The sequence below is a fragment of the Pelodiscus sinensis genome, chromosome 9 (assembly GCF_049634645.1).
Source record: "Pelodiscus sinensis isolate JC-2024 chromosome 9, ASM4963464v1, whole genome shotgun sequence".
Lineage (NCBI taxonomy): Eukaryota > Metazoa > Chordata > Testudines > Trionychidae > Pelodiscus > Pelodiscus sinensis.
The window spans coordinates 58,790,376-58,815,387 of NC_134719.1; the positions used below are offsets into that span (position 1 = coordinate 58,790,376).

General features: G+C 60.1%; 2 protein-coding genes across 6 annotated transcripts in view; one reads left to right on the forward strand and one right to left on the reverse strand.

The window, feature by feature from the left end:
* Window positions 1–16,074, forward strand: part of STX6 (syntaxin 6) — a 60,363-nt gene extending 44,289 nt beyond the window's left edge. The window contains exon 8 of the mRNA XM_075936815.1: window positions 15,683–16,074. Coding sequence (XP_075792930.1) covers window positions 15,683–15,702 — 20 coding nt within the window. The 3' untranslated portion in view covers window positions 15,703–16,074. The remainder of the gene's footprint in view (window positions 1–15,682) is intronic.
* The window catches only part of KIAA1614 (KIAA1614 ortholog), a 33,786-nt gene that overhangs the window by 7,821 nt on the left and 953 nt on the right, over window positions 1–25,012 (reverse strand). For 2 of the 5 annotated variants that reach the window (XM_075936810.1, XM_075936809.1), the window contains 8 exons: window positions 20,894–21,375; window positions 19,759–19,935; window positions 16,309–17,318; window positions 14,853–14,916; window positions 8,174–8,317; window positions 5,433–7,051; window positions 4,034–4,202; window positions 221–479 (listed from right to left, as the gene is read on the reverse strand). In XM_075936810.1, coding sequence (XP_075792925.1) covers window positions 221–479; window positions 4,034–4,202; window positions 5,433–7,051; window positions 8,174–8,317; window positions 14,853–14,916; window positions 16,309–17,299 — 3,246 coding nt within the window. In that variant the 5' untranslated portion in view covers window positions 17,300–17,318; window positions 19,759–19,935; window positions 20,894–21,375. Of the gene's footprint in view, window positions 1–220; window positions 480–981; window positions 1,034–2,072; window positions 3,495–4,033; window positions 4,203–5,432; window positions 7,052–8,173; window positions 8,318–14,852; window positions 14,917–16,308; window positions 17,319–19,758; window positions 19,936–20,893; window positions 21,757–25,012 lie in introns of those variants that run through there. The other 3 variants (XM_075936811.1, XM_075936808.1, XM_075936812.1) reach the window with 3 other exon arrangements.

Below are 25,012 nucleotides of genomic sequence, written 5' to 3' on the forward strand. Positions count from 1 at the left end.
AAAGAGGTTCAGCATCCTCACCCCCATTTCACAGAAGGGCACACTGAGGCATGGAGAGGTCACAGAGCTGGGAATCAGCCAGCACAGGACTGTTCCCTACGCTATATCCCCAGGGCTCTGTCCAGTCTAAGCCGGCGGACCCTGTGCTCCTGCCTCAGTTGTAAAGACTCTCGGAACTGCCAGACCCACAGCCCTGTACGGAGCCGCGCCAGGGACTCACCAGGCGCAGCGACTGCAGGGAAGGGGCTTTCTTCAGATCAGAGCAGGCAGTGGCCTCTGCCCTGGCTTCGGGGGATGGAGGCACCTCGGGGGGAAGCTGCTCCATGCTGTAGCACCGGAACCTGCCAAGTTTCTGCTTGGTGCTCTGACTGAGGGTGCAGAAGAACTTCTTCAGCCCCAAGGCGGAAGAGCTCCCTGCTTTCCGGCTCACGGGAGAGGCCGATGGCTTCTTTGGCTCCCCCTGGGCATCCTGCGGCTTGCTAAAAGACAAGGGGTTTCCGTTTCAATAGAGGTCTCAGAGGTTGCAGCTGGCCCTGGATTTGATTCCAGGAAGAGAGACCAGCAGGTGTGAGAGCGTCACCACGTGGACAGTTTCCAGGGGCACCACAGAATCCTGCAGCACACGCACACACGGCACGTGGCCCTGTGGATCCATCTGGTGGCTGGTACGAAATAACGCCATGGGCCCAGTTCTCAGTAAGCTGGTGTCAGTATCCCCCAAGCCACCACATACAAATGGCACGTTCCTGACCGTCTCAGCAGAGGGGCAAAACTCCAAGAAGAGCAGCCATGGATGTGGCCAGTTTTGCAATGTAAAAAGGAAATCAAGCGGCTCCCCTGAACGAGGGGTAATGGAAAAATCCATTAGCGCGGCTTTTGTGCACAGACCATAGCTGCAAAAGCAGTGCCAGCCCCTGGTTTCTGCTGGGTGTCTATCCTGGGGTGAGAATTATGCATGATCAAAATTAAACACACACTTACATGACTGGGCAGAAACCATAAGCCAGCAGGTTCTTCAGCCTCAAACCTGCAGCTAGGGGAACACAAATGGAGCACACACAAAAAATTGCTCATGAAAAAGGTTCTGACTCTGCTGATGACCTGTGCGGGTGTCAGGTGATAGAATTTGGGGTTTGATTTGGTTTTTAATGACCTAGGAAATGACACACAAGCTACATTAAAAGAACATACTTGACCTATTTTGCATAAAGCATCTTATGTAACCTACCATTCAAGAGCCTGCAGTCCCCTCAGAGGGAATATTCTATTTTTGTGCATGTATCTTTCTCGCATGTAAAGTTAGAAATATTAAGTGGGGACCTATTGTATAGTAGTAAAAGCCATTATTGATACTTTAGGAACTTAATGGCTCAGTGATCAAGTAAACGACCTGTGAATGGTTTTGGTTTTCCTGTAAGCCCAAAATGGGGTTGGTTCTAGAAAGACATGTGACCATCCCAGCTGGTACTGGAATCCATCTTGAATCTGGTATTTTTCCATGAGGATGGGGAGACTAAAAGGGTTCCCACTCTGGGGAAAGTCTATTCAAAGGAATGGAAAGCAATCGAGCTTTTGAAATTTCCTCCCCACTTCAAGAGGAGACACACGAAGAAACCTGAAAACAAAGAACTCTAAAGACAGAGAACTCTAGACCCAGGCCAGAGAGAAAAGATCAACTCTGGCTTGGGAAGAATTGCATCTGAGATAAGGACAGGGTGAGAATTATCATCTGTAACTACCTCTCTTAGGCTACATCTAGACGACATCCATCTGTCGACAGAGGGATGTAAATGAGGCACTTCGAAAGTGCAAATGAAGCGGGGATTTAAATATCCCGCGCTTCATTTGCATAATTGCATCATGGGGCTCTTTCGAACAAGCGCCATTTCGAAAGTAAAACCACGGTCTAGACATGGTTCTTTCCAAGACGGCAGGCTTTTTCGAAAGATCCTGTAAATCTCAAGAACCGTGTCTAGATCACGGTTTTACTTCCGAAATGGCGCTTGTTCGAAAGAGAGCCATGGCGCGATTATGCAAATGAAGCGCGAGATATTTAAATCCCCGCTTCGTTTGTGCTTTCAAAGTGCCTCGTTTACATCCCTCCATCGACAGAGGGATGTCGTCTAGACGTAGCCCTCATGTATCAAGATTCGCTGGCATGTTGTGTTTATTTTGGCTTGGAAACTCACTTTGATCGGTCTGTTTTCACTTGCAATCACTTCAATCCTACCTTTTATTCATAATAAAACCACGTGATCATTAACAAGGCCAATGTAAATAATTGATATGTAGGAGGGAGCAACCACTATGCATCTTCCTCTTTCAGTGAGAAAGGGGGTGAACTTATAAGCTCTCTCTATGTAAAACTCTTAGAGGAAGACGGATTTAGACGGGGTTTGGATTCCCTTTGGGGGCTGTGTTCCTGGAGGTTGTCAATGGCCTGATAGCTAAGCTCTCCACCCTGAGCTGAGTAGGTTCAGTGTCTGTGCTGCTGCGCTGGGGTGGGGGGCTATTACCCCAACTCTGTGCCTTGGCTGGGGAGACTAGGGCTTCTGGAGGGGTGCCCCAGAGTGCAGGTTAGCATAGAGGCGTAGCGAGGGTGTTATGCACCAGGTGGCAAAGGCAAAATTTGCAATCCCTCCCCCACTGTCATGCAGCAGGGCCCCAAACCTGGTGCACGGCTGAGCCCGGCCAGTGGGGAACACAACCCATCTCGCCCGAAACCCTGCCACCGAGGTGGAGACGTGAGCCCTTTAAGTGAGGACCGTGCTGCTGCTGCTCTGAGACGACCAGGTGATGACATTTCAGTGGGGCACTGCTCAGATAACAGCTCCCTACGCGGCCCACGCTCACCACCTACTCCTGATGGCCTCTGGATTAACCTGCAAGCAACCAAACACGCGGCCGGGGGGGGGAGAGAGGGGGAATCCGGGGCTATTCACAAAGGCCTGGGAAGGGCCTGTTGACAGGCAGCAACGCACGGAAACAGTACAGGCCCATGCAGCGGGAGGGGGCCTCTCCTATGGGCAGGCAGGTGTGCGGGTAAGACCCTGACTGTGCTTTCAACTGCTGTTGCTACAAGAGACCACCAGAGTCTGGCTGTAGTTTCCTGCCCCACACCAAGGCGGGCTGTTCAAACGGTGGAAAGGAGCAACAGTGGCCTTTAAACGACGGGGCAGAACCCTCAATTCGGGGAGGAGCGGCAGAGAAGAAAGCGCACGAGGGACGGAAGCCACTGGGAAGAGCCCTTCTTTAAAGGGCACAAAGGAAATGGGCTGATTTACAGGGCACAGAAAGCCACATGATGCCGAACGGACGGGCGCTGGCTCTACAAGGAACAAGCTGACTCTGGATCGGGCACAGTTCACGTCCTCGCCGAGGTCTCCAGGTGTAGCCTTCTGGGATGTGGCAGGGCCGGGGGAGTGCGTGATGGCTGAGGGGGAGGAGCCACAGGGGAATAGGAAGTTCCTGGCCAGCTATGGGGAAGACAGGGTCTGCAGGGAGGAGAAAGGAGCAGGTAGGCGGATGCGGAGGCAGAAGCAGACTGGCACCCAGGCCCCGGCAATTAATAGCTGCAGCTATGCCAGCCAGCGGGGCAGCCAGTAAGCAGGGCCCCCCTGCTAGCCAGATGGGGAACGAAGGGGCGGGCAAGGGGAGAGGGCCTGCAGATCTGGATGATGGGAAGGTGGCTGGTCCCCTCTGGTCAGACAGCTGCTCCCAACTCCCTCTGTAGGGGGCCGAGGAGGAGGGGTCTGTACACATGCACGGTGCCCCATTGCCAGCAGAGGGGTGTCAGGCCGGGGGACCTACCCCTTTGTATGACCCCACAGCCAGGCGGGGCTCCCAGCTGCTCTGCTCGGCGAGCTGGGGCAGAAGCGTTGCTGTATCCAGGCCCAGCCGCAAGGGTCAGTACTTGCAGCCGCAGAAGCAGCCGTGCAGTTTCCTGGCCAGTGCCCAGCCAGCAGCCCAGCGCCCTGATGTGCTCACGGGGGGGGGGGGGGGGGAGGCGGCGACTTGCTGCACATTTACTCACCTCCCTGCTGCAAAGCGCTTCGCTTGGTGCGACCCAGCCCCCGACGCTGCCCCGCTGGGTGATGGTTGGGCCTGGGCGGGGCTGGGCTCCGTGGCAGCCAGGGAGAGGGTGATGCCAGCTGAGCTGACGGCACTGGGAGCCGCAGCGCGAGCGGCTGCCGAGGGCAGACCTAGCACGACAGCAGCCCAGTCAGACAAGCACCTATTGGCTGGTTCACAAACAGGCTCAGACCGTCAAGGGCCCGCCAAGCCTTTCATCCCGGCCCAGGGCCCGCCCCCGCCAGACCCTCCGGCCAGGAGCAGCTGCAGGGCTCGGGGCGACTGGCTACTCCATGTGCCTCTCTGTGCTGGGGGGGGAGCGTTGCACATTGCCCCCGCCCCCAGCACAAACTCAGCTCTCATTGGGTGGTTCCAGCCGTTGAGAGCGGAGAGATTGTGCTGGGGGCGGGGGCAGCCAATGGGAACCGGCCAATGGGAGCAGTGCATGAAGCTTCCCCCTCCCGTCAAGGTAGAGGTGCACTAGGAGCAGCCAGCCACTCTGAGCCCTGGGCCTGCGGCAGGCAGGGAGCCTGCTGGCCAGGAGCCACCTTGGTAAGAGTCTCCCAGCCAGAGCCTGCACCTGGGCCCCCAGCCCCTCCTGCACCCCAGGCCATCACCCAAACCCTCTGCACCCTCCGGGTGACATCTGCCTCCCAGACCCCCCCTCCTGTACCCCTCCCCCAGGCCAGAATCCTCTCCTGCACCCATATCCCCCCGGACCCTGCCCGCCAAACCCCTGCCCCAGGTCACAACCCCCTCCTTCACTCAGACCCCACACCCTACCCTGCACCCCAGTCCCCTCCCCTGAGCTCCATCCCGACCCCCACGGCCCCTCCATAGAAAAGTGCAGTCCTCCACCACGTCCCAAAATCTTGGAGTCAAAAGCTATTGCTCCCTCTGGCCTAGCTCCCCATGGATACGGAGCTGCCAGTACCCGAAGTGATGTCCCCTCACTTGGGGGGTCTTGTCGCTCCTTGAAACCCTCCCGGGAACTGCTCCTGACCCGCTGCGGAGTGCCACCATCTCAGCTGGCTGAGCAGCCTCCTGCCATGCACCCGGGATGCTCCCTGCCCCGTGGATGACAGAGCCCCTCTCTGCCCCCACTGGTTATGCCATATCTGCCCCAGATTGGGCAGCTGTGGGGGGAAGGGAGGGGAGGGGAGCAGTTCGGCCAGCGAGGAACCTCGGCTCGGACACCCTGCGGCTTCCCTTGCGGCGGCGTTCAGACCTGCACGGTGCGCGCCTGGCCTGAGAGCAGGCAGGGAGGGGCCAGGGCTCCAGTCGGAGCCCGGCGGGAAGCCAGCTCCGTGGCTGGGGCAGTGGCAGGACATGGGAGGCGAGCAGCAAGCACGCCACCTTACCTCTATTCTCGTCCCACGACGCAGGCGGCTCCTGGCCCTTCCGGGCCCGCTCTCCGGGGCTCGGAGCGGCCTGGCCACCGTGCTGAGGTGTGGCCCGGGTGTTGTTGCAGTTGTTGGTGGACAAGGCCCGGAGTCCCGCCTTGGCAAGTGCTCTGGGGCTACGCTGGCTCCTCAGCTCCTCCGGCACAGACCCGGGCTTGCTGGGAGGAGGCGCTGGCTGAGCCACCTGGTCACGGGGCTGCTCCGGGCTCCCAGTTCCGTGGCCTGGGAGCCGGCAGCTGCCGGTCAGGACAGCTCTCCGGGAAGGCACAGGGGAGGCAGCCCCCCCAGCGGGCGGTGCCCCTGGCATTGCGTGGTGGCGGGAGATGCCCGTGGCCGGGCGGGGTTGGCTCACGTTGGGGGCTGGCGGAGGGGCGGGGGCAGAGCTTTCCAATGCGCCTCTGTGGCTCGGGACGGTGGCCTCAGGCGGTGCTGACAGGTGACCCTGGGCAGGGGGCGGAGGGTGGGCGTACCTCCCCTGCATGGGGGCGAGCGCTGCCTCACCCTGGTCCTTCGTCCCAGCCAGCCCAGCTGCAGCCGGGAGTCGGTGGCCTTCGGAAAGTGCTTCCGCCCCATTGGCTGACACCCTGCTCACCTGGCCCTCTTGGGGCACCAGGGTCTCCTTCAAGCTGGAGTTTCTTTCGTCGCCAGCCCTGCCAGGACCCAGCGTGCGGTCAGAGAGCCCGGCCCCTGCCCTGCCGCCGTTCGCCCTGCGCTCCTCCTGCCCCGCTCTCCTGCCCCTCGTGTCCTGCTCCAGAGCCCCCCTAGGGGCTTGGTGCCCCCCAGGCCGGCAGCCTCTGGCTTCCTGGTAACTCTTGGGTTGGGAGCTGCCCGGCCCGGCCTCTTCGCTGTCAGTCCTGCAGCTGTCGGACGTGTCGGTGCTGTCCAGAGCGGAGTCCACCTCGTCGATGTACGTGACGGCCCCGATGTACGTCTCCCTGATCCGCTCGGTGTGAACGCGCTGCCGGGAGGGGAGAATCCAGAGGGGAGACCCCCTGGGGCCCAACGTCCTGCCTCTGGCCTCCTGCTGGGGAGCGCTGGGCTCCCCGGGGCTGGGGTTTTCCTGAGTTGCGCCGTGGCTCTCTGGTAGATGCTTGAGAGCCCGATCAGGCCTGGCGTCCGCCCTCGGATTAGCGGCTGAGCCACCGAGGTAGGAGCCGCATGCTCTGCACTTCCCCTCTGCACTCAGCGCGGCCGTCTCAGAGCGCCCCCTTCTGGCCAGCCCGAGGGCCTGCTGCTCCCTGCAGGCTCGGCTGCCCCCGTGCTCCTGGCGGGGGAAGTCCCCGTTGACGTAATCCGCCAGGTCCGGCTTGGAGAGCAGTGGGCTCTGGCCCAGAGTCTGGAGCACCGAGTCCAAGACCCGCTTCTGGCGCACGTGCAGCCTCTCCAAATAGCGAACTTCAGCATCCCGGAGAGACTCGTCCTCAAAGCGCACGCGGGAGGGGGAGGGGCCGCGCTTCCTGGGCTGCCCGCAGCTGGATTCCCCGCTGGAGGAGTCACTCAGGTTCCCGCCAGCCTGGGCCTCTCCGTCCTTCAGGGCACAGCCCTTCAGATCTGGGGCGGCGCGCCCGCCGGCCTCCCTAGGACAGAAACACACAGTCACCAGCCAGCCGCCCCTCTGATTCCTGCCACGCGACCCGCGTCTGGGCAAACGGCTTCCCCTGCAGGACGGACCCTCGTCCAGCTGAGCGACGCCTGGGCCCAGGCTCAGAAACGTGCCTCACCCCGCCCCAGCTTATTTTCCTCCGGGGAGGCTTTTTGTACTGTTTGCCAAACTAATTGCTCTCTGGAAGCCAAGAATTTGCAGTCGGCGCCTCTGCCCTCTGCAGTGAAACCCCATTTGAGTCCTCTAGAGTCAGCACCGGGGTGATCTGCTGCACGCATGTACCCGGTGGGCACGGCGCAGGTGTGATCTGCTGCACGCGTGTACCCGGTGGGCCCGGCACAGGCGTGATCTGCTGCACGCATGTACCCGGTGGGCCCGGCGCAGGCGTGATCTGCTGCACGCGTGTACCCGGTGGGCCCGGCGCAGGCGTGATCTGCTGCACGCGTGTACCCGGTGGGCCCGGCGCAGGCGTGATCTGCTGCACGCGTGTACCCGGTGGGCCCGGCGCAGGCGTGATCTGCTGCACGCGTGTACCCGGTGGGCCCGGCGCAGGCGTGATCTGCTGCACGCGTGTACCCGGTGGGCACGGCGCAGGCGTGATCTGCTGCACGCGTGTACCCGGTGGGCCCGGCGCAGGTGCCTAATGAAGGGGTAACAAGTGCCTGCTGCACACTTGTGATTTGTTTATGTGCTGCAGCAGGCTACACCCGTCTCCCTCAGCCCTTTTGATACCCCGGACTGGCTTGCTGCCGTCCTGAACCGTGCCAGGGAGATCTCCGGGGCCGCGTCTACCTCAGGGGCAGGGGCACAGGGACATTTTGTACCGTGGGGGTGCTTAGAGCCCCGAACCAAGCTGTACACTCTCTGTGAGGGAAACCAGGCCTAGCCCGGGCTGAGGCAGTGCACCCCGGTGCGTGAGAGCCAGGCTCACGGTCTAGGACTTGCTTGGCTTCCATACCTGTTGCGTGCTCGCGCAAGCGTGCGGGTGAGGCAGGAAAGCAGAAGCCGCCTGCAGCGAGACGGGCACTAGAAGCAGGCGTCCGGTCCCGTCCCCTCCCCCCGGCAGGCGAGGGACACGCGAAGGCGTTGCACTCACCGCCTGGCCTGGGCAGCGGCAGGAAGGATGTCGTGGCTGGCCCGGAGAGGGCTCGTCCTGGCCTTCATGCGGGCTCGCTGCAGCAGCTGCTTGGCCTGCTCATGCCGGGGGCTCAGCTCCAGCTCGGGCGCAGGAACAAAGGCCCTGCAGCCAGGCCAGTGGGAGCGAGGCAGGGGGATTAGAACAAAATAACAAGGATTAGAAGTGGTTTAACAGTGACGCCGACGCTGCTCTGCCCGGAAAAACAACCCACGGGCCAGCCCCAGGCCTGCAAGCTAGAGGGCAGCCGACGCCACCCTCGGGGCCAGGCCCGGGTCCGGCACCCCAAGCCAGCGATGCGCCCGGCTAGCGGCAGGAGGAGTGGGGACAGGCACCTTCGCTAACCAGCGCTGCAAGGGGATGCAGCAGCACTCGGGGGCTTACACCAAGGTGAGGCCAAAGCCCCTGAAATCCCCCACAAGGAGCCCATCTCCAGCCATGTGAAACGCCCCCTCACCGCTCAACTCCTCAGTGCGACCAACGTTTGCTGGGTGACTTGTTCCGGACCCTCGGGCGGCTACTGAGCCGTGGGCTGGAGCCGAGGCGGCCTGGCTAGGCCCCCTCCCGGCCCACCTCTCTGCCCGTGGGGGCCGTGGCCGGGAGCGCAGCAGCCAGCACAGGGAGAGGGTAGATTAAAGGCACGCTCGTGAGGGGAGGCTGCAGTGAGGCAGGACCTCGTTGTGGGGTTCTTGGGCACTATGGCTCTGAATGCTAAGAAACAGAGACGCAAGGCAGGGACAGCAGCACTACCCCGCCCCCCACCTTGCTGTAGCCTGGCTGGCTGAGGAAAGGTCTAACAGCTCCCCACGGTCTGTGGGAAACCCCTTCCATTCGACGGGCCAGCTGACTGCCTTTGGTGCACCAAAGCGCCCGGCAAGAAGAGCTCTTGCAAGTCACCGCCAGTATTTGCAAATAGCAAAGCAGCAGCCCTGCAGGGGCGGAGGGGCTGGCATTCCTTCAGGCCCGGCGTCCGCTGCCCGGTAGTCTGGCTGGAGGAATAGCAGAACGCTGAGCTATGAACTAAGGGGGCAACGCCACTTCTCTCCGTGTTCCTTCTGCAGATGGCCAAGGGACCATCACCTCCTTTCACAGACGGGGAAACTGAGGCCCGGGTCATTGAAGTGACTTGCCCGAGGTCACCCACCAGATCGGTGGCAGAGTTGACACGAGCTCTCCTGAGCCCAGCCCCCTCTGCACAGGACTGCACGGCCACTAGAGCAAGCTGGAAACGGGGAGGGTGGGGCCGCAGGTGTGTGCCGCAGGCCGGCTCTTTCGAACGGGAACGCGAGGAAGGGAGCCGAAGCAAGTCTGCAGTCTGAGGCCAGCCAGGCATCCCCAGCGAGCATCTCTCCAGCGGGCCCAGAGCAATGGCACTTTTCAGTCGCCGCGCAGATGCCCCCAGCATCCCCGGTGAGCAGGAGCCCACAACGAATGCACCAAACTCAAGTGCAAGAGCCAGCATCCCCCGCAGCTCACCCTCCCCCGGCATGCATGGGAGCTGGGGCATCAGGTCAACCTTCCGGGCCTCTCACTAAGGTCTGGCTGTGACCGTGGCGAGGTCCCCCGCCTCTGGCCCTGCCCCAACACGCACCAGCCCGGGGATTCCCGCAGGCCGGCAGGAACCGGGCGTGGCAGGAGCGACACCCCTGACACCGCAGGCGCTTGGAAGCAGGCGGCCATTTCCCGGCCGTGATCAGGGCTCCAGGCTCTGGCCCCCCAGCCTCAAACCACAACCGGCTCCGTAGGGCAGCCCAGCCCCTTCCTCCTCCCTGGCAGGGCCGGCACTGCCCTCTCCCCACTGCAAGGAGGGTCTGCAGCAGCCCCCCACAGCTGTCACACTGCAATGCAGCGTCCCCCTGCAGGGATCCGCCGCAGTCCCTCCAGTGCGGGGGGGGGTTAACCCCAGGCGGCTGTCTCAGGAGACGCCTGGTAACCCCACCCCCGTTCTCGCAGGGGCCGTGAGACCCAAGCTTGCTCCTGCCCCCTAGCTACGCCAAGCTGCTGCCCAGAATGGGCCTCTGCCCTCTGCCCCCCGTCCCCACACACTGCACTGGCCGGGGGAACCTCCCCCGCTCTCCCCCAGCTTCCCCTCCAGACTGTCTGAGCTGCCCCCTGCTCTGTCCCATGCACAGGCTAGGCCGGAGCAAGGCTTTCCCTGCTGGCTGCAGCCATAATCCCCGTGACAGTAATCAGCTCAGGCAAGCGGGTCCCAGAGCCGCCCCTTAACCCTTCTGCCCCAGCGGCGGCAGGCAGGTGAAACGCGACAGCACCCGGACTCGCCAGAGCAAGACACACGTCCGCGGGGCTCCTCTCTGGCATCTGCTGCCTCCCACGCGGGCTGGGGCTGCCCTCGCAGACCACTCCAGAGCTGGAGCTAGCACGGAGCACGGCTGCTTCTCATGCAGGGAGCACACGGCTCCCACCTCCGCCGCGGGTTCCAGGCTGTCCCCCACCGCCTTTCGAGGCGCTGACTGGATTTATCAGGCCCTTTGTAGCTGGGGCCCTAATATCTTAAGGCTTGTCCACACGGGAGGCTAATCCGGACTAAATTCAGCGACTGCAGTTTGAAATCATGTGCACACAATAACTGCACGCGCATCGCTTGTGAGCGCCAGAACCCTCTTCCAAAGCGAGCTAAGGCCGGTGTGAATGGAGTAACGTGTGTGTGTGTCCTCCGAGTGCTGTCCCACGCGGCCTTGTCGGTGCCTGACCTCTCTGCATAGCCGCACCCTCCGCTGCGCGCCTGGCCCGAGTCCCGCTGCTGTTGAAAGTGGCACAATGCCAGGACACGGCTCTATTGCCTCCTGGGTTCACATGCACCAGCTTTGCTGCAAGGCTCCTCCAGAAGCCCAGCCACACGCCTCTAGCTGTGGCTCATTGTCCCCTGGGTGTAGGACGCCCTTGTGGCCAGCCACCAGCCTAAGGATCCCGAGGGGCCACCCCCAGGGCTCCTACCAGGGCAAGCCCCCAAGCAAACGGGCAGCGGTCACCCAGCGAGAATGCGGAAAGCAAGGTTCCCTGCCCGGCCCAGTCACTGCGCTGCTGGGGCAGCTTTGGCAAGTCTTCCTGCCTCTGGGCGTTTGCTTCCCACCCACAAAGGGGGTAAGAACCCTCCCTTGAGCTGGGCGTGCAGAGCCTGGGCTGTCCCCGGGGAAGGGGCTCGCGCCGTTCGGCGTCAGACTGGACCACCACAGAGCAGGGCCCTTTGACTTGCGCACAAGGCTCTGGACGAGGGAGGACGAGGGCACCCTCCAGCCTGGCCACTGCCCGAGCGCGGCGACCCCCACTGATGTGGCATTCACTCTTCTGACGGGCGGGGCCAATCCCTCCCTTCCCCCAACACCCATCTGCGAGAGGCCTCCAGCGCCGCCCATGGAGCCTCTCGGGTCCCCCCTCGCCCAGGGAGGCCTAGAGCACATGGTCAGCTCAGCTCCCAGAGCGCCAGGCCGCGCATGGCTACACTGCGCCGGGGAAGGCCTGAGGAGTCTCTCCCCCTCTCCCGCGTATGGAAGCCTCGTTCTCTAGGGTTTCTCTTATTTTCAGGCCATGTCTCTGAGGTTTATCATCTGTCCAGTGAGATTAGAGGTTCCTACCTGCCCTAGCCTACATTAAGTCCCCCCCCCAACACACACACACACACACACACACACACACACACTCACTCACTCACTCACTCACTCTCTCTCTCTCCCCCTCCCCCCCCAACCACAAGCTATTACAACTCTCCCTTCACCCGTTGATTGTCTGCCCCTGCCCCTTCCCGGAGGGAAGCTGAGGGCCGGATTCCCAGAGGGGCACGTCTCAGCCTGCGTACACGCTGCGCACGAGCACGGGGTGTCCTGCACGCGTGTCCTCAGCGGGCGTGAAAATGGCCCGGCCGTGTGCACATGCACAGATGAACACAGAGGCCAAATGGCAGGGGCAGGGCACAGCACTGGGCGTCGATAGACCCGAGGTCTATTGCCCTGGGTCATCCGGCAGGTCATGTGGCAGGGCCATTAGGAGGAGGGAGAAAACTTGTTCATCTTGGCCTCTGGGGATAGAACAAGAAGCAATGGGCTTAAACTGCAGCAAGGGAGGTTTAGGTTGGACATTAGGAAAAAGTTCCTGCCTGTCAGGGTAGTCAAACACTGGAATAAATTGCCCAGGGAGGTTGTGGAATCCCCATCTCTGGAGATATTTAAAAGTAGGTTAGATAAATGTCTATCAGGGATGGTTTCGACAGTATTTGGTCCTGCCATGGGGGCAGGGGACTGGACTTGATGATCTCTCGAGGTCCCTTCCAGTCCTAGTGTTCTGTGATTCCAAGTCCCACCCCCTCCCCAGCCGGGGCGGTGCAGCGATACTGCAGGGACCGGGGCGGGCGTACGGACAGACAGGCCGGTGTGAGGCCCTAGGGAACGTTTGTCCCACTGTCGAAAAGGAGACCAACAGATCCCCCAGGGCACACGAGCTGTTGACTCCTCCTGGACTGCCAGGCCCACAGATCAGAGCCGGTTCTTGGCCTTGCCTCCGGGCCCACCCCAAGCTGATTTCCACGGTCCCATCCAGCATCCGCATCTGCTCCCTCTCCCCCTCCCCCAGGAGGTGCCTACTCCACAATGCCCTGACTCGCAAGGGGGTACTTCCACCTGCTCCCCTAGCAACAGCCGCCTCCTCCCCAGCCTCAGGGATGCAGCCGCCCCCGAGGGGCTCGGGTGCTTGTGGGCCAGGGGATCCCTGCAGTCGTCCTGCTGCTCTCTCGCCCCTCAGTGCCGGGTGCCAGCGAGCACAACGCTGTGGCCCCCGGACCCCTGCCCCTCCTCCCCATGGCCTCAGACCTGTGCCTGGGCCCTGCTCTCCCTGGGGGCCATAGACCCTCCCCCCGAGGACGTCACTGGGTAATCGTGTCGACACAATTTGTACCAACGACACGATTCGTCGACGAGGGAAGGCGCCACCCGCTGCGGCTTCAGCGCAGGAGGAGCCAGGCGCGCAGGCAGAGCCGCAGTGGAGTAGCACCTGGCCCCGGCGTGAGCAGCCTCCCCTAGGCCCCCCGCACTGCTGCCTCTGATATCACAGCAGCATGGAGGGGGGCAACCGGTGCTGGGGGGAACCGGCCTTCAAGGCGGCTCCTCCCAGGACCAGCTCCTGCTCCCCCCCGGCTGCCTCTGATATAGAGGGGAGTTGCGGGCACCTGATTCGACTCCTCTTACATCCCTACTTCACCCCTTCTGTGCTGCAGGGGGAGTGTGAGAGGGGAACATGGAGCAAGAAGGGAAGGGGCACGGGGCGCAGTTTCCTTGCACTCCAGAGTCACACCCCACACTCACAGACCGGGGGGGCGGGGCCAGTGCAGCGCAGAAGACAGCCCCTCGACGGGCGCGGGAAAGGCATGGAACAGCCCGTCCTGTCCCGCACGTGCAGCGCACACGCTTCCTCGCCTCGGAAACCTTCCCGGGACACCAACTGCTCCTGCCACTCCAGAGCTGCATCCGACTGGGGCAGCTCTGGCCCATCGGCAGGGTAGCCCGGCAAGCCCCCTGCAACCGGAGCGCAAGGCAAAGCACGCGGGTAGCAGCAGCCCTGCCCGGACCACCCTGCTAGGAGTTCCCTGTCCTCCGCCCAACCCACCCCGGTAAAACACGCCTGGGACTTGCAGCCATTCGCCTTCGGCGCACCAGTGGGGAAGAACAAGCCCGGTAATGCAGCAGCCCCAGGGCCTATAATTAAGTCCTACAGGAGCCGAGAATTCACGGCTCTCCTAGGCTTCACTCCCCACTACGGTCTGGTTAGGCGTGTGTGTGATCGGAGCTTGTTCAGGCGCCTGGCGTACTGCTAGCTGGTGCAATCAGGCACCACCGCTTGAAATGGCACTTGAAATGGCAGGGGTTCCCTGCTCCTGCCGGCAGCCTGGGGCTCCCTGCTCCTGCCGGCAGCCTGGGGCTCCACACTCCTGCCGGCAGCCTGGGGGTGCTACAGGGAAGTGTGAGATCTGGAGGGAGCAGCTGGCAATCAGCGGCCAGAGGGGTAAATGTGCCTCTGCTCTAGAGAGCAGCCTGCTGTGTCTCCCTGCATGGGTTATTTTCAAGGTCAGCTCTGCAGGAGCCTCAGGCCCTTGAATCACCAATAACTCCATGAAGGGCAGGTGTGTGTGTGTGTGGGGGGGGGGGGGGGGGGGGTTACTTCCAGCCCTGTCCCTTCTGCCCACGGCCCTGCCCCTTCTGGGAGCATGGAACCGCCCCCCTTTGCCCAGGGATGCCTGGCAATTCTATCCCCCTCCAGCCCCCAGCCAGCGTGTGTGTTTTTATCTACTCCTCTCGGTGCACGCCAGAGAAAAAAGCAAAGCAAAAGCAGTTCCCACCCTGGCCTCAGTGGTGCCCCTCATGTGCAGGGGGCGCATTTAGGGGCCATTTCGAGCAAGCTGGGTGCTGGGAACAGCTGCCTGACTCAGGGCCCTGCAAGTGGGAGCTGCCGAGGCCGGGCAGCAGCAGGGCTGGGGTCCAGGGTGAGCCAGGTTGCTCTGGCTGTGTGCATGCAGGGGGCATCCCTAAGGGTGAGGGGGGAGGCCAGGAACTGGACAGAGACTCACAGAGTTTTAAAAATATTCAGGAGGGAGGGGGGATCTTTGCTTCCCTCCCTCAGGGCTCTCCGCTCTTACCTGCACCCTTCCGAGTCCGGCAGGGAGATCCCAGAGTCCCAGTCCAGGTCATTCCCCGGCAGCTCTGCAAGCCAGAACGGAGACACGTCATGAGCAGCACCCCTCAATGGGAAGCCACGCCGGGGTGGGGGGGGGGGGGACACACCCTGCTCCTCAGTGCTCCCCGGACCCAATTCTCCACAAACCAGCCTCGTTCCCAGCGCCCATCCTTGCCTTCCGGTCGACGTCCCGTAACCCAGCCTATGCGAAAGGCTTCCAGCCTGCAGGAGGAGGAGTTCTCCCGGGTCTGGCACCAAGAGGGGTTGGTAAAGAAACATCAGAACCACTGGCAAGGCCTGGGCACCGGTCGGGTTTGTTCTAACGGACTCGGATCACTCCATTGAACTGGGTGGCCTCAGCTTTCGTGGCCTGGCCATTAGGAGCGCTACGTCCTGGCCATGCTTTTGCATGGAAGGCTGACTACTCACAACAAGCCCCGCAGACGGTGCACCGGCCATTCCCGCGGAGACAAGGGACCGCAGAGCCTAGAGCTACAGCTTTCCACAGTCTCCTCCCCCCACCTTTCCCGCAGCATGGCCAGGACAGCGCTTACGTAGCCCTGGGCCATCTCTGGGGGAAGACACGATCCTCCCGACAGGGAGTTGGCGATGCTCCAGCAGGAGTGCAAACTTGGGGAGACATTAAGTCACAAGCAGAACAAGCTGTGAATTTGCTCATCTACCGTGCACAATAATTCAAGCACAGACGTCCAGGGGCAAGTCACCCTTGTGCCACTTTCTGTAGGCAACAAGTGGACTGAAAGGTGGTTTTTTTCCTGCTTGTGTTTTTAGGCCTTTGCTGTTCCGTTTAACCTGGAGGATACTACGGATGACTGGAGAACTGGCTGCATTATGACTGCAGAGCAACCTGTGAACCAAACCTGATTCACGGAGAGAGGCGGGGTTTATTTATACACTGTAAAACCTTGGGCTTGTATGTGTATTTAACTCAAATGCCTGAGAAACATGCAGGAGAAAAGCTGTCCGGGTTAAAGATTCGGTTCTGAGCTGGGAACACTTGCAAGCCACATCTCCAGCCAAGCTGGAGGCTACTCCTCATATTTCAGCAAACTGATAAGGCCTTGAATGTAGGTGCCGCACAAGGAACATGCACTGATTTAATGCAAGTGGTACCACTCTTTGCTGGAGAAAGGGGCTGTGATTAAATAAAGAGCAACACTGCCTCCCCCCTCCCGGCATGTTTCAGGCCACCTTTTCCAGTTATAGGGAGCATCAAATGGGCAGGGATCACACTCCCTAGCTGGCTGCGCTTTCTCTGCAGGCGTCTGCAAGCGATGGGGAGAGGGATCCTGGAAGTGGCTGGCAGGGGTAAGTCCTGCGGGGCAGGACTGGGGGGTTCTGATGGTTCTGACACTGCCCAGCCCATGGCTCGAGATGCCCCTGTGTCCAATGCCCACCTTGCATGGCTCCGTCCTTCGCGAGCGGGAGATCCGCACCGACCCCCTCATGGTGACGAGGCGGCGGGGCAGAGCGGTTCTGCCTCGCCGGGCGCAGCATCTCCTGCAGCACGACCCGGTTCCGCTCCACTCGCTCCGCTAGGGACAGCCCACTGGTGGCACTCGCAGCGCTGCCGAGGCTCTCCCAGCTCTCCGCCCTCCACAGCCGCCCGGGTGGGGCGGGCCCCCCGTACAGCCCATCCTGGGGGGTGCTCTCCAAGTCCCCAGCCTGGCACAGCTCTTCTCCCGAGGAGGCCGGTGTGCCACGTGCTTCAGGGGCAGATTTCTGGCTGCTGGTGGCGGGATTCCTAGTGGATCGGGGGCCCTGAAGCCCACATGGGTAGCCCCTTTGGACCCTGTTTTCTGAGCGGCCGTCAGTGTTCTCCAGTCCGTGCCTTCCAGGGCTTGGGAGCCTCCAGAGCTCCCCAGCTGAGCCGTGGCCCAAGGGGCTGCCTCCTCCCGCTGCCCCATGCGCCTCCAGAGCTTCCACATGGTTGGTGTAAAGGTCTGCAGCCACGGCCCCCCCAGCACCCTGCCCACAGTCCCCATCATCACGGCTGTCTAGCAGCACGTCCGTTAGGTAGGTGCGGATCTGGGCCCTCGGCTCCACCACCGTGTCCTGGGGCACCCCCTCCGCCACAGCCAGACCGGGCACGAGCCTCCCTTTCCTGGCCTTGGGCTTCTTCACGGGGGCTCGTTCCTGGGACACCGCCCCTCCCTGCTTCATGCTCAGCCGCTGCTCCTTCAGCGCCTTCACCTTGCCCTCCAGAATAGAGCAAGCGGCCCCGCCCGGTTCCCCTGGCAGCCCTGCAGGCTCCAGAGCCGCTCGGGCAGGCTGGCTGCGGCTGGTCCCGGTGCTCTCCGCAGGGCGATGGCTCCTGCCGGCGTTCCTGCCGCTGTGCTTCGCGCCCTTCCCGGCTCTTCGCTTCTCCGTGGGCGAACTCCCCTCCATGTCGGCCTCCCGGCGGCCCCTGCAGAGAGAACAAAGCGCAGGAAGGGCAGAGCTCAGCTGGGTGGCATCAGCCTGCACTGCTCCCTCTCAGGAACCCCCCTTCCCATCGCCCCACTATTAACACTGGCCAGCTCCACGCAGCCTCTTGCCAAAGGGCTCTCGGCAACGCCTACGAGGATTTACGCTGCAGTAGCCCCTGCCCACTCCAGGCACGGGCCAAGCCCCCCTGCGGTAGCTGCTGCCCAGACAGAACAAGATGGGCCCTGCCACAGTACGCTGAGAGACGTATTCCTTATCCCAGGGTCGAGGAAGGGCCAACTGACAGACAGACCCAAGGGCACAGCCTCCCTGCGACTAGACGGCAGAAGTCTCAGCTCCTAGGCACCCACTCCCGTTACGAGGCCGGCCCAGCCCCACAGCAGCGAACAGCTCTCAGGAACAGTCATTGCTGCAGGCAGAAAATCACTTGGCATCGCTATTTTGTGCCTGCCATCGCAATCCCACGCAGGGAGAGCCGAGCGCTGCTTTCAGATGGGTGCCTGCCCTGGAGGAAGAGACAAGTACTGTGGACTGATCTTGTCTGGCACCAGGCACTTCAGCTTCCCGGGCCTTCAGATGCAGGACTCAAGTATGTGTGTGTCTGCTTTGGTCTCCCCTCCCGACCTGAATGGTTTGGATTAGCAGTACCTGCAGCCTGGGCATCTCCTGGCGGACAGAAGATGCAGTGTCTATTTGCATGTATCTAGTACATTCCAGCAGAGAATCTTAAAGGGTTTTGTGAAGGCAGGTGAGTATTATCACCCCCATTTTAGGGATGGGGAAACTGAGGCACGGAGCGATTACGTGCATGACCGTGGGCAAGTCAGTGACAACATTGAGGAGGGACTCAGGTGTCCTGACTGGCAGTCCTGGGCCTAACCTCTACGTCATGCTGCCTCGCCTCAGACCAGACAGGCTGGTCTCTGAAAGCCACTGAGTCACTATTGACTCAGAACTGCTGAGGTCAGAAAGTGAGCAGCCCGGATGAGGTTGTGGGGGATGTTTAAGACCCACCCCACCAGCTCAGGTCCCAGGCTCAGGCTCCTGCCAGTATCAGCACAAGACAAGGGCTCCACCGCTCCCAGATCCGCAGGCAGCATGGAGGGACTGGCGGGGATTTTCAGAAGGCTTGGCTCAGCCCCCAGGAGCCTGGTCGGCAGGGCCACATTATGACTTTCGTGGGCCCTAGGCACTTTTGCCTTCGTGGGCCCCTCCCACCATAAAAGAAAATATTAAAAATTATTTTTGATATAACTTTAAATACTTCAACATTTTTCTTTTTTTTCCTGTTTTAGGCAAAATGTAATAGATTTTCGTGGGCCTTAAAAGTTTCATTTTTTTCTGATGTGAGAAAAAAATTAGAACATTTTCTTCGACCCTAAAAGTTCAGTTTTTTCTTCTGATTTTAAAAGAAATTAAAACATTTTTGTGGGCCCCTAAAAATATCGTGGGCCCTAGGCACTGTGCCTACTGGATAAGTTGGCCCTGCTGGGCGGGGCTGGTGACGTTACGAGATTTCAGTTACATTAGGGGTGTAAAAAGTCATTGAAAAATGTAACCGTGTAGCTGCTAAAAACCTACAGCGGGGGTCTGGGCCCGCTACAGACAGGGGCTTCTCCAGGGCAGGCGGGGAGCTGCTCCAGCCCCTCCTGGTTAACCAGAACCAGTAAGTCTCACCCGTTGAAAATGACGCTTACCAGCTAACTGGTTAACCAGTTACATCCCTCAGTTACATCCTGCCTTCAGGAGCGAGATCCTCGCTTGTGGCGTCGGCACCTCTTCTCCCAGAATCAGGGAGGGGCAGGAAAACGAGGAGTCGGGAGAAGAGCAAGAGAAGATATTCCCAGAGAGGGGTTTGCAGCAGAGGCTCGGAGAGCGCGTTCATTCCAGCTGCACTGACGTTCCCTAGGGACCAAGGCCCTGCAAAGGCATCCCAAAGTGGCTGTGCACACAGCGCCTGGCTGGGAAGGTCAGAGCCCCAGATACGATTAGGTCAACTCCAGTTTACAGAGCTGAGTCCCTCACTACAAAACACATTTCAATGACTATTTCTGTGTCACTCCAGGCATTGGACTCGCTGGGCCGAGCTCTGGGTAGGGAAAAAAAATCAGGTTCCTTTAAGGAGTCCTAAGATGTGCAAACAAAAACAGCCATCCAAAATTACAAGTCACTTTTGAAAACGTTGGCCTAAGTGACATTCCCAAGGTCACACAGCAAGTCAGTGGCGGAGTCAGGAATAGAACCTGAGTCCAAGGAATCACCCTCTACCTAGGCCACTGCAGGCTGATGTCCTACTGTCACACAGCTGTGTGTGGTTGTGGCATGGCACTGCTGTGCCACTCAACACCTGTCTGCAGAGTAACGTTGTGCTACACCGAGTACCCAGGCAGGACACTGCACATGTACTTTGATCAGCCTACCTGGCACACTAAGCAGCGGTGAAGTGGTTAAAGTTGTTGTACGTGTCCGGATGGGTGACAACTGGACATGATGCATTTCAACATGTTAGCCAGGGAATCTTCCAGGAGCAAAAAAGAAGCAGAAACTTCTTTTTCATCTCTACCTGCAGCAACAGCTGTTTTGCTGTTAGAGCTTTTCTACAGGAAGGGAAACAAAAAGGAGCAAGTCAAGACGTAAATGTCAACTAATACGGTTACGCTCTCACCACCGGCTAGATGCTCTTATACCAGTATAAGGACGTTTTTTGTGGTTTGCTTAACCTTCTTCCCAAGCAACATAAACTAACCGAGAACAGACCTTCTATCCGAATCAGAATGTTTGCCTGGTGAGTGGGGGATTCATATGAGTACAAGTATATTGGTGCACTGGAAAAAGACAAGCCCTTAGAACTCCAATGACTCGCCCAGAAATAGGCATCTTAAAAAACAAAACAAAACAAAAGCCAGGCTGGGGCGGGGGGAGGAGGGAGGGAGGTTGTCTCTTCTGCAGAAGCCACAGGAGCCTGGAGGCTAATATCCCAGCTTGTCTCAGCGAGAACACTCGAAGTGTCCACTCGTGCCAGGTTGTGCAGCCGGGTGCTAAGGGAAGATCAGGGCATGCACGGCTGAGATGCCCAAACCAATTCGTTGTGCTCCAGCTGACCCTGCTGTGCTCGGTGCCCTACAAAGGCAGCAAGAGGCAGCCCCTGACCCTAAGAGTCCACAGTCCAACTAGACCAGACCCCAAGTGAGCAGAAAGGGAAGGTTATTATCTGCATGGCAGTGGGGAAACTGAGGCAGCGATGAAGTGATTAGCTCGCTGTGTCACCCTGTTACAGAGCCAGGCCAGATCTCCGGGGTCCCAGTTCAGTACCTTAGACCACAAGACCATCCTTCCTGCCCTGGAGCACTGTGGGTAACGGTGGCAGTCAGACAACACCTGGGTCTCCTAATGTACCACACCAGCTAACCCAGGGCTCCACACAGACGACCCCCGCAGCAGCCCCCCATAACTTCCTTTGAGGGTTGAGAGTCATCATCCTTGCCAGGCAGGGACGGGATAATCAGAGGAACCCCCCGCCCCACATGCTATTCAGTTCCCGGCTTTCATACTCACCAAGCCTTCCCGAGCCGTCCGCTGCTTCTGCCTGGGACTCCGGCGCTTCCCCCCAACGCAGAGCTGGGGGCTCTCTCCTCCCAGCCTCCATCCAGGTGCCAGGTTATGCCCCGGGACAGGAGCGTCGGCCAGCCGGCTGCCAGCAGTGCCGGCTGCGCTCGCTCTCGCAGAGGCTGGATCCCGCAGGCCCCGGCTGCAGGGTAGGGCTAGTCCGCTCCCTCCGGCCCGCCGTTAGTCATTTCTCTGGCCTGTGCAGCTGAGGGGGATCGTGGCCAGGGAGCCGGGAAAAGCGCGCCCCTCCTACCCAGGCTGTCGTCAGTTCCTAGTGGCGCCGTCAATCCACCACAGCCGCGGGCAGGGCCCAGAACTGCCCTCCGGAGAGGCACACCCCGAACGCGAGGGGGCAGCTGAGAGCGCGTCGGGGGAAGTCACCGCCCGATCCTGGCTGGGGAGAGGAGGCAGCGCTGGGATCACAGCCGGACCTGAGCCAATGGGGGAGGGAAAAAAATCAGCCAGGGAATCGCAGCAGGACCCCAGCAGGGATGGGGGGGGAGGAGTCTGCACAGGGGGAACCCAGCTAGAGAGGGCCAAGAAGGGGGAATCTGCAGGGCCAGCCGGGCTCCCAGCAGGACCCCAACTAGGCCCCTCTCTGCCACGACTCCCCCGAGCTAGACATGGAGTTTTCTCCAGCTAGAGCCAGGGAAACAAAACCCAGGCCCAAGCCTTTGCCAGCGGCACCCCGGTTCCCTGTCTGGGCGATTCCTCAGCAGCTGGGGCGCCCCCACAGCCCTCCCCGCTTCCTCCAGTGCCCCAGCTGTGCAAGCGGAGGGAGCCGGCCCGCGCATACCAGGGCAGCCAAGCAAAAAAAAAAAAAAAAAAGCCAGGCTAACCACAGGAACCGCTGGCTATAAAAGGCACGTTTGGAGGGGCCCACGAGTCTCCATGGCGACCCATTTGCTGGGCCAGAGGGGAGGGGTGGGAATGGGAGCGACAAAAGCACCCCATTGGCTGCGCAGCCCCAGCCAGCTGAGGTGGGAGGGTGGAATTCTACACCCCGGGGGGAGCGACCCAGCCCGACTTGGAGGGAAGTCGGGAGAGAGGCGGGAAGGAGGAAGGGGGAGCGGAGGGGTGGCCGCGGGCTGCCTTTGGCTGCTGGTCAGGAACGTCCCTTGTTTAGTCTCCATTTTTGGAAGCGGCCGAGTAGAATTGAGCCCGTCAGCCTGCGTGCGGGATGAGCAGCCTTAGGAGAGCCACATCACCCACCTGGCGAGCGCAGGGAGTTATGGGAGCGTTACCAAGGAGGAGGGGGACAGCTCTGACCACCTCTTGCTTTGTCAGTCCCTACACTGGAGCCTCAGCCCCCTGGGACAGTCACTCCCCGACTTTCTCCAAGCCAGGGACCAGACGCAAGCCTGGAGCAGCCACGTGCTGCTGAGCAGGACTGAAATTCACCCTCCACCTTGGCTCCAGCTAGCCCGGAGCCTGGCCATGCCCATAGCGAGGGCGGGATGACAGGCCTGCTAGCTACACATTCATGCCTGCGTGCCCTGGAAAGACAGGCTGGGTTGGGAAGCCCGGTCTCGTAGAGAAGGCAGTGGGCTGGGTTCGGTTCCTGAGTCTAGACACCACGTGTGATTCGGGCACATCTCTGAAGCCACAAATGTCAAAAGTGTCTCATGATTTTGGATACCCCAATTTCAGACGCCCTGAAAGGGGCCTGATTTTCAGTCAGTGCTGAGCACCCACCTATAAAAGTCGGGCCCCTGCAAGGCACCCAAAATGTGAGAATCATAAACCATTAAGCAGTTGAGTCTGAATCTCTGTCTCAGCCTCCTGCCTGTGAATTGGGGATATCACCCCATCTCGGGTCTGTCTGGTCTCAGGGTTCTTCAGGGCAGGGACTGTCTTGGGAAGGTGGGGCTCACAGCTCGGTCTGGGCTTCTTGTGGCTATTTGCGAAAAGAAAGAAATAGTCCTTCAGGAGCCAATGCACTGCTGGCCTCTCAGCGCCCTATTTCTCAGGGGGGTCACAAACACGCAACCCCCGATTTCCTGACACAATCTCAGGGTGCCTGCATGGTCCCCTGCTGTAAAAAACTGACCACAAAATCCCTTGTGAGAACTGAAAAGCTGTCAAGGGCTGGCAGATGGCGACTCTCAGCAAGGAAACGGTTCCCGCTTTGAGACAGGCTCCTTCGTTAGCTGGACTTTGTGGGTCTGCGCTGGGCAGTGGACGCCCACGTCCTCCAATAAACAAGCCCCCCAGCAGCTCACTCCTCCATGTCTCCAGGACGGAGCATCGAGGCTCCATATGTGCATGGGACCATCGTACCGTAGGTGACGAAGGGAGAATTTTCTGGAGTACGTTTATGCCAATACGTGCCTCAGTTTCCCTCTGTGCTTTGCATTGCTACCCAGTGGGGGCACAAGGGGTCTGCTCTTGGGGCAGTGCAGGAGAGGTGAGTTGCGTGTGCGTTGCTTAGCAAGCGGCTGTGCTTAAACCTCTCTTTCAGAGGCAGCAGCGCAGGGCGACAGGCAGCTGGTCTACGAGGAGAGCTGGTTTTTAAACTGGCTCCCCTTGCGGACCAGCTCCTGCCTGGTACCCCACGCTGCTGGCTCTGATACAGTGGCTGCCGGCCCCACTCCCAGGGACTATAGTCGATGAACCAATACAATTTCATGAGCTTACTCAACTACTCAATTAAACGATATTTAACATCCCTACCCCAAACCCACCGTTTCTAAGACTACTAACATCAGGGCTTTGTTTGGAGCTTTGGGGGTCGTGTTTTCAAGCTCTCTGCAATCGGGAGGGCTAGAAGCGTATTTGTATTAAAAATGAGGAAAGCGGAGATTGGCGTGTGATCACGGGACTCCAGGTGCTGCAGCTTTAAGGGAAACGCTAAGTCTCCTAGGAGCTGGCAATGCCTGGCTAAGCCAAAGCATGGGGAGTTTGGGGGCATCTTGGGCTCAGAAACTGGGTGTCTGGTTTTACATTGCCTGAGTTTTCTGTGATAATGAGCCAAGAGATGAGGAGGAAGGACTGTCCTTCCATCACAACACACACTGCTCTGCAGGGAACAGCACGCTGGGCTTCGAGCCAATGCCGCATCTGCAAACCGGGCAAGAAGAAAGGTTATGGGCCTTTCTCCAAGCATACCAGCTGGCCCGACAGAATGAGGCCAGCATGCAAGCATGCCCCTCTTGCAGCAGCCTGTGTCAGAACGGAGCAGAGTTCAAGAAAGAATCAGCCTTGCTCTGCTCATTCATTTAAAGGACTTACTGAGGGGGAGGAAGCTGGAAGTATTGACACTGACAGGATGGAAGCTGTTTTCTAAGATCCTCTCCCCCTCCCCGGAGCTCCCCGAACGCAGCGTGCGGGGGGCCTGTGAACGCAGGCGCTCCTAGTCGTGTTGGCACAAAGGACGTGTGTATACAGAGGGTCGGTGACAGCTGTTTTCCCCCTCCAGTACTTGCGTCCTGGGATTGTGTTCAGAGATGTGGGTGCTCTGCCTACGGAGAAGTCACACTTGGGCTGACAGACCTGAGTCCCGCCTTGAGCGCCTCAGGCAGATAAGTGTGACCCTTTAGTAAAACAGCTTTGGATTTACTCTCATCTCTCCTCCCGAGCAACCCCCGGAGCGAGGTTCCAGCGGAGCAGGGAGGGAAAGCTGGGATGCAGGTCACACACTCACCAGAACACGCCGGGGTAGAACCACCATCATGCACAACAGAGCACCAAAAGCAACTTACAAGCAGCACCCAAAACACTTCGCTGCTCCCTACTCCTGGAAAGGGAATTTGCAGGAACAAGGCAACCCCCGATCAGGACAACAGCGTCCAACAACCAAAAACCAGCGGCTAACAGTAACAGCACGGAAAGGCACCTATCACCAGGGGACTGCAATTCAGCTTCCCATTTCCTGTGAGAGACCCCGCCATCCAGATGTGCCTGGCTGACTCGCACCAAGGTTTAGCTGACGCTCCTCCCCCTCCAAAAGGGCCCCAGGCCAGGAAATGCCTGGCCAGCTGGCTCACCAGGCAGCACAGCCCTGCCTTCCTGAGGCAGGCAGCTGTTTTCCCAGAGCCCAGGAGTCTGAGGCCGTGGCGGAGAACAAGC